The sequence below is a fragment of the Orycteropus afer genome, unplaced genomic scaffold, assembly GCF_000298275.1.
Source record: "Orycteropus afer afer isolate SDZICR_OR568_19922 unplaced genomic scaffold, OryAfe1.0 scaffold00001, whole genome shotgun sequence".
NCBI classification, from domain to species: Eukaryota; Metazoa; Chordata; class Mammalia; order Tubulidentata; family Orycteropodidae; genus Orycteropus; species Orycteropus afer.
In genome coordinates, this window is record NW_006921588.1 from 31,429,158 (window position 1) to 31,438,290 (window position 9,133).

Genomic DNA, 9,133 nt, shown 5'->3' on the forward strand with positions numbered 1-9,133 from the left:
TTAGTCTACTTCTGTATCCTTCCCTTCAAGGCTCAGCAGTCCAAGATTATCTTCTGTGTCTGTGTCAATTGGTTTCCCTTTTCTTTGTTGAAGAAGGTCTGTGCAATCCTTCTGCCTAGTCTGCCATCTTGCCAGAACCTCTCAATTATAGTTTAAACTATATTGGATCAGAGTATATTTTTTATCTTCTTAAATTCTTAACGCAGAAAAAACATGGGAACACATACAGGGACAAATAACTAATTGTATAGATCAGCTTGGTTGTGAGGATCTTTAGGTAAGAGTTGGAACAGACCTTCAAAGTAAAAAGATACCTAATCATCATGTAAATGGCAAATTACTGACATCAAATCTTATGATCTTATGAGATTCAAAACTTTTCATAACCAATTAAGTTAAAAGTTCAGAGTTTCTTTGGGAGACTATTCTGCATGGGTTCTGCACGTCTTATAAGCAAGGGACTGACTGCTTTTTGTTCCAACCTACTTTTCCAAGGTATTTGCATAATGATCAGTCTTGAAAGGAATGCTTACCATTCATTATAATAAAGATTCGGATTCCCTACATTTTGTAGGAACCAGAGATACAAGTGACATATGGCCCTCTTTGCATTACCCTGTGGGAACTAGACCTTGGAGAACTGGCACAAAAACTGCTGATACTCTGGCTACTACTATTGACATGAGTAATTCCTCTGATCCAGAAGTACTGTGTCCACTTGCCAGCATCTATGAAACTGTGGCAGTCTAACTTGTTAGCCTGCAAAAAGGGTAAAAATGTTGACCCTTCCATTTCTTGACACTCTTTAAACTGTGCTTCCACAAAAGCACTGCACATACACAAAATAATTTCTACTTACAAGTATTTTATTAATCCTTCTATACTTACCAGCATCATTACGGCAGGGGCAATTGACAGACACCTAAAGAAAAATTGCACAACTCTGTGTTAGAATTTTAGTTATTAAAAACCTATTTTCTTTCATTCTGAGTGATTCAATTGTAACAAAAGAGCTCTGGTCGTGCAGTAGTTACGGCATCTGGCTGATAACTAGATCAGCGGTCCAAACCCACCAGTCTGCGGAAAGATGATGATTCAATCTACTTCGGTAAAGATTTAGCCTTGGAAACCCTATGGGTCAGTCACTGAGTCTGACTAGACTCATTGGCAGTGTTGTTATTATGTGCCGTCGAGTCGTACTGACTCACAGCGACCCCTCCTTGGGTTTCTGAGGCAGTATCACTACGGAAGTAGATTGCCCATCTTCCTTTCGAGGAGTGGCTGGTGGGTTTGAACCGCCAGCCTCCTGGTTAGCAGTCAAGTGCCTTAGGCACTATGCTACCAGAGCTCCAGGGGCAGTAGGTGGGTGCATGTAATGAATCCAACTAGTTTTTCATGGAATCAATTTGCACATCAAATACAGTGGAGAGGATCTTTTAAAACCAATCTCTCATTCATTTTTGCTAAATTTTTGTGTCCTTAAAGAGTTCTGACTGGTCCCCAAAACCCATTTTCTCAATTTGGTATAATCTACTTACCAAGCAATTTAAAATATCTTATTCTTAAAGGTCCTAACATGAATGTTCGGGAACAACATCTATGAACGTTTTAATCATTTTTTTTAACCTTACCTAGTTCCATCTGGCCTTGACCATGCCTCATAAACCAAAAGATTTATAAACAGATTTTATGTCAATTAATCTCAGGGTTTCTATAGTTAAAAGCTGTCTTTCACATTTCACACACGAGGTCTGTTGACCGAAAACAACTAGCCGAGGCCTCGCTCTCTCACATACCTGCCTGGACCGTCCCAAAGGAGAAGTGCAGGGGCCCCTGACATGGGGTCGTCCGCCCCGCACACACACCTTGAGACGCAGTGCTCGAAGGGGATGGGAACAGCAGGCAGGTTGGGTCCCGAGGACTCCTCACTGACCCAGGCCAGGAGCTAGCAACCTACGTCTTCCGCGCCGCTTTCGGGTTAAGTCTCTGGGACTCGCTCTGGTAAGGACCTAAGACCCTTGCTGGCCGCCCCACTCGCAGACCCAGCCTCAGCCTGTGCGCAGGCGCAGTCTCCGTTCTCTACAACCTTGGCCCAAACATCAGCGAGTTCCTTAATCCTCGGCGACAATTGGCGTCACTTCCGGAGACGTTGCTAAGGAACCGCCGCTGACCGTAAATTTCCAAAACCACGCGGTTCCTTAGCAACGTCGCCGGAAGTGACGCCAACTGTGGCCGAGGACTAAGGAACTCGCTGATCTTTGGGCCACGGCGGTAGAGAACTGAGACTCCCCCTGCGCACAGGCTGAACCTGTGTCTGCGAGTGGGGCGGGCAGCAAGAGTCTCAAGTCCTCACCAGAGCGAGTCCGAAAACCCTAACCCGCGAGAGCGATGCGGAGGACAGTACGGCTGCTAGCGCCCGGCCTGGGTCAGTGAGGAGTCCCCGGGACCCAGCCTGCGTGCTGCTCCTATCTGGTCAGCTACAGGCCGCCGCCACCAGCCACTCCTCGGAAGGAAGGTTGGGCAATCTACTTCCGTAGTGATACCTCCTGGAAACCCAAGGAGGGGTCGCCATGAGTTGAAATGGACTCCACGGTAGTGGGACAGGCTGCCGGGGTAGGCGCACGAGTTTCCTTTTCAGGTCGTGGAGCCCCCAGGGTACCTCGTCAGAAATGTTAGTGCGGTTTGGGCGGCGCTCTGGACAGGCTAAGGAAAGCATAAAACGCAACGCACTGCAGTCGAGTTGGATCCGACCCATAGCGACCCCTTCTTGGGTTTCCGAGGCGGTATCACTACGGAAGTAGATTGCCCAACCTTCCTTCTGAGGAGTGGCTGGTGGGTTTGAACAGCCAGCCTCTGGTTGCCAGTCAGATGCCTTAGGCACTAAGGCAAGTAAAGCATGACTGAGTTAAACAGTCATCCTGGCGCAGGGATTTTTCTCTCGACCCCCGACGTGGAGTGAAAGGCAAGGGTGCAAATTTAGGATTTTAGTTGCTCTTTTGTTTGTTTAGTTGCTTTCTGACATGGGTGAAGTCAAAAGCAGACCCGACGGGCATCATTGGGCTCTGTGTACATTAGTAGGTTTTGCCCTCAGGTGTGTGAGTGGAAAATGTAAAGGGAAGGTGGGGAGTGAGAGAGGAATTTACAGAAATAGGTGTGGAGAAGAGATAGGAAGACAGAGACACTACTCCTTTTCCTCAACTTGAATCCTCAAGCCTCACAATTGCAGCTTGGAGAGTCAGGGTGTTGATGAATTCCCACTGGTTCTTATGTGTTAATTCCGTGAATGACTGAGTAACTTAGAAATATCGGTGATCTCTTTAGCGTCTTTAAGGAGCTCTGGTGGTACAGTGGTTAAGGCGTTTGGCAGCTAACCAGAAGGTCAGCAGTTCAAACCCACCTGCTGGTCTACAGGAGGAACATGCGGCAATCTGCTTCCATAAAGGTTTACAACTTTGGAAATGTAATGGGGGGTCAGTATGAGTCGGAATTGACTGGTTAGCAGTGGGGTTGGTGTTTTGGGTTTTCTTTAGAGTCTTGGGTCCACTGTGAACCGGCTCAGTGGTCTTAGATATGTCTCTGAAGGAAATATCTCAGTTTCCTCATCTCTGAAGTGGAAGTATGTCCTGTCCTTAAGTGCTTTGATGGAGTATATATAAAATAAAATGCTATTTAATATTGTGTAATTTAGATGGCCTGTTGTAAATTCCCAGTTAATATTGTACTCACAGTGACATCTAGCACTTTGGGAAATTGGACTTTCTTCATGCCATTGCCTAAGCTTCTGTACTAGTAGAGCCTTGTTTGCTTCAGTTGCTGAGCAGGAGCCAAGCACTCTTCCATCAGCAGACACTGGAGGATATTTGCACAGCAGAGGCGTTGTGAAGTAGCAGCAGAGGTTCTGTCATGTAGGAGGAAGACAGTACCCATATGACATATATTGTAAAAAGACAATTACTCTCACATATATTCACTTTCATATGTGTGTGTGTGTGTGTGTGTAGTATTGCACTAAAAATTTTCTAAATGATGTTTTGTGGCAACTGCCCAGCTGTTGCCATCTGAAGTGATAAGCCCTTTCCCTCACTGCTAAATTATAATCTCCATTTACAGGACGGTGAAATAGGATATTTCAAATCATTATATAAAGAGTTCACAGGGAAATATGAGAATAATGTCTTAACAGATAAAGAATACCAATAAAAAGATAGAAATTGTAAAAAGTAGAAATTCTGGAGTTGAAAAGCACAATAATTGAAATTAAAAATCCCCTAGAGGAACTAAAGCCCTGCAGAATTGATCCTTTAGGAGAATCAGTGAGTTAGAGGATAAATCCACTGAGATTATCCAGTTTGTGGAAGAGAGAGAAAAGAAAATGAAGAAAAATGAATAGGGTTTCAGGGACATGTAGGGCACCATCAAGTATACTAACACGTATAATGTGAGTCCCAGAAGGAGCAGAGATAAAGAGGCAGAAAAATATTTGAAGAAATAATTGCTGAAAACGTCTGAAATTTGATGAACATTATACACCCAAGAAACCCAGTGTACTCTAGCTAAGTTCAGAGAGCTCCGTGCCTAAATACACCTTAGTCAAACTTGAAAGACAAAGAGAAAATCTTGAAAGCAGCAAATGCTAAGTGAGTCATCACACACAAGGGATCCTCAGGAAGAGGAGCAGCTGAGAGACCGCAAGTGGTACAAGGAAAAGTTGAGAAGCCAAGAATTCTACATCCATTAAAACTATCTTTCGTAAATGAAGAGGAAATTAAAATATTCCAAGATAAACAAGTTTTTTTTTTGTTTGTTTAAGCAAAAACTGAGTGAATTCATCACTACCAAACCAACACTATAAGAAATAAGTCCTTCAAGCTGAAATGAAAGGACACTAGACAGTAATTTGAATCTACGTAAGAAATAATGAATACCAGTAAAGGTAGCTGCATAGGTAAAAATAAAAGACAGTATAAATGTATTTTTTGTTTGTAGTCCTTTTTTTCTCCTACCTGATTTAAAAGACAGCTGCATACAACAATAATCATAAATCTGTGTTGATGGGTATACAGTATATAAAGATGTAAATTTATATGTTGATCTTTCAGAAGAATCAGTGATTCTATCAGTGATTCACTCAAAGGATGGGTGAAGAAATGGAGCAAAATAGGAGTAAAGTTTTTGCAAGGTATTTCAGTTTGTGTTAATCTGAACTAGATTATTATAATTGAAAATATTTAATCTCAGGGCAACCATTAAGAAAAAATATATTGTAAAAGAAATGAGAAGGGAATCAAAATGATGCAGTGAAAAACATCTATTTAACACAAAAGAGGGCAGTGATGGAGGAATAGAAGTATAAAAATGTCGTAAGATATATAGAATACATCCAGCAAAATGGCAGATGTAAATCCTGCCTTATCAGTAATTACATTAACTATTATAAAGTGATTAAACACTCCAGTCAAAAGACAGAGATTGACAGAATGGATTAAAGAAAAAAAATATATCGCTATGAGTCGGGTCCGACTCGAGGGCACATAACAACAACAACAACATTTTATATATATATGATCCATTGATGATGGTGTCTGCAGAAGACTCACTTTAGATTCAAAGACACTAGTAGGTCGAGAGTAAAGGCATGGGAAAAGATATATTATGCAAACATTAACCAGAAAAAAGAGAGTTGGTTTACTAATGTCAGACAAAATAGACTTTAAGATAAAAATTGTTACTCAAGACGAAGGACACTTCATCTGCTAAAAAAGATCAATCTGTCAAGAAGATAAAAGAGCTATAAATACTTATGCACTTGACAACAGAAGCCCAGGATAATGAAGCAAGAAATGACAGAATATAAAGGAGAAGTGGACAATAATAATAGTTGGAGACTTGAATACCTTACTTTCAATAATGTATAGAACAACTAGATAGAAGATTGACGAGGAAATGGAAGACTTGAGAATGCTATAAACCAACTGTACCTTACATCTGTATAGCACTTCACTCAACAAGAGCAAATATATGTTCTTAAGTGTACATGGAACATTCTTTAAGATAAACTATATAATAGCCATAAGACAATCTTTAAATCATTTAATAGGATTGCAGTCATACAATTTATTTTTCAACTGCTGTGGAATGAAATGAGAAACCAGTAACAGAAATTTGGAAATTGACAAATATAGAAATTAAGCAGCATACTCCTAATTAACAAATGGGTCAAAGAGAAAATCACGATGGAAATCACAAAATACTCTGAGATTAATGAAAAGGAAAACACAACAAACCACAGTTTATGGGATGTGGCAAAAGCAGTGTTTGGAGGGAAACTAAACACATAGGCTATAAAGTAAGAACGCTCAGATCAATAACTGATCTTTACACCTAAGAAACAAAAAAGAAGAGCAAAGAAAACTTAGAAAGCAGAAGGAAGGAAATAAAAATAAAAAATAGAGAATAGAAAATAATAGAGAAAAATCAATGAAACCAGAAGTGTTATTTTAATTTTTTAACAGATCAACAAAATTGACAAACCTTTAGCAAGACTAAGAGAAACGAGGGTGACCAGACTTTGCCTTGTGCACTTTATTAGAAGAGGGCAATCCCAACAGAAGGACATCATACAACAGTGGGCTGAAACATATGTAGTATTGTGAGGATGGCACAGGACCAGGCAACATTTCATTCTGTTGTACATGGGGTTGCTATGAGTTTTGATTGACTTGACAGCACCTAGCAACAAAAATAGCCAAGAAAACAAAAGAGAAAATTCAAATTCATAAAACCAGTAATCAAAGAGGGACATTACTTTGCCCTTACAGAAATGAAAAAGTTTATGGGGAACACTATGAACAACTGTATGCCAGAAATTAAGTAACTTGGATGAGATGGGAAAATTCCTAGGAGACACAAATTACCAAAATTAATTGAAGAAGCATTACAAAATCTGAGTAGGCCTGTAAAGAATTAGTAATTGAAAAGATTTCCTCAAAGAAATGCCAATAACAAATGGTCTGATTGGTGAATTCTACCAAATATTTAACAGTATTAATATCAGTCCTTTACAAACTCTTCCAAAGAATAGAAGAGGAGGGAATACTTCTCAACTCCTGTGAGGCCAGTATTACCCTTGATACCAAAACCAGACAAACATGTCACAAGAAAAGAAAGCAACCGACTAATATCCCGTATGAAAATGATTTAAAAATCTTTAATAAAATACTAGCAAACTAAATCCAGCAATATATATAAAGAATTATATACTGTCAACAGGTTCAACATTAGAAAATCAATATTATGTACCATATCAGTAGAATAAAGGACAAATACTATATGATAATCTCAATAGATACAGAAGAAGGTTTGACATTATCCAGTGCTCATTCATGATTTAAAAAAGAAAAAAAAAAAGAAAAGCTCTCAAATTAGGATAGAAGGGTACTGCTGCTTCCTCTCTAATACCTAATAAAGGGCATCTACAAACAACCCACAACAAATACCATATTTAACAGCAGGAAGATGAAAACTTTCTCCATAATGTCAGGAATAAGGCTAGGATGTCCACTTTTGCCACTTTCACCCAATGTTGTACTGGAAGTTATAGCCAGAGCAATTAGGCAAGAAAAGCAAAAGAATCCAGACTGGAAATGAAGAAGTAAAACTACCTCTTTTCTCAGATGTTAGGATCTTATATTTAGAAAATGATAAAGATTCCACTAAAAAGCTATTAGATATAATAAAATAGAGCAAGTTTGCTGGATATGAGATCAATGCACAAAATTCATTTATGGTTCTTACAGTAAATGATTCAATAATGAAATTTAAAAAATCCATTTACATTAGAATCAAAATGAATATAATAGGAATACATTTTAACAGAGAAGTATAAAACTTACACTCTGGAAATTACAAAAAAAAAAATTACTGAAAGAAGTTAAAGAAGATGGACTAGGAAGAAAAGGCCTGGTGATCTATTCTGAAAATCAGCCTCTCAAAATCCTATGCATCACAATGGTTGATTTGCAGTCAATCACGATGATGGCATAGGACCGTTTAATTATGTTGTATGTGGGGTTGCCAAGTCAGGGGCTGACTTGACAGTCGCTAACGTCACCACCACTGGTAAGTTAATGCAATGATAAAAAATAATCTTTTTAACAAATAGCGATGGGATAACTGAATATCCATATGCAAAAGAATGTATTTGGACCTCTTCATCATACCACATGAAAATGTTAACACAAAATAGATCATATTCCTAAATGTAAGAGCTAAAACTATGTAACTCTTAGAAGAAAACATAGTTGCAAATATTTGTGACCTTGCATTAGGCAACAGATTCTTAGATTTATGCTAAAGGCACAATCAGCCAAAGAAAAAGTAGATACTGACATCATTAAAATAAAAATTTGCATATGAAAGGACACTATGTCAAGAAATGAAAGATAATCCACACAAGAAAAAATATTTTCAAATTATATATCTGAAAAGTGTCCAGTAGCCAGGATATAGAGAACTTTTCCAAGTCAACAAGGGTAAGACAGATAACCCAATTAAATCATGGGTAAAGGAACTGAATAAACATTCCCCAAAGAAGATATGAATGGGCACTAAGCACATGAAACATCATTAATCATTAACCAAAAAAAACAACCAAACTCACTGCCAGCAAGTTGATTCTGACTCATAGTGACCCCCGTTGGGTTTACAAGGCTGTAAATCCTTATGGAAGCAGATTGCCTCATCTCTTTTCCACAGAACAACTGGTGAGTTTGAACCACTGACCTTTTAATTAGCAGCCAAATGCCTTACCCACTACACCACCACAACTTCTTCATTAGTCATTAGGGAAATGCAGATGAAAATCCCAATGAAATACCACTTCATACTAGGCTAGAACAGGAATGCCATGTTTTAGCTAGAGTCAGTCTAGCAGCTTAGTTGGGTCATCATTACACCAGGTTTTTTCCATGTTTCTACTTTGTAGTTCGGGAGCTTTGGTAGCATAGTGGCTAAGGCACTTGACTGCTAAGCAGAAGGCAGGCAGTTCAAACCCACCAGCCACTCCTTGGAAGGAAGGTTGGGCAATCCTACTTCCATAGTGATACTGCCTCGGAAACCCAAGGAGGGGTCGCTA

General features: G+C 39.3%; 1 protein-coding gene across 1 annotated transcript in view; it reads left to right on the plus strand.

The window, feature by feature from the left end:
- The first annotated feature begins 2,388 nt into the window (after window positions 1-2,388).
- Window positions 2,389-9,133, plus strand: part of CCDC173 (coiled-coil domain containing 173) — a 59,354-nt gene continuing 52,609 nt past the window's right edge. The window contains exon 1 of the mRNA XM_007953447.2: window positions 2,389-2,425. Coding sequence (XP_007951638.1) covers window positions 2,389-2,425 — 37 coding nt within the window. The remainder of the gene's footprint in view (window positions 2,426-9,133) is intronic.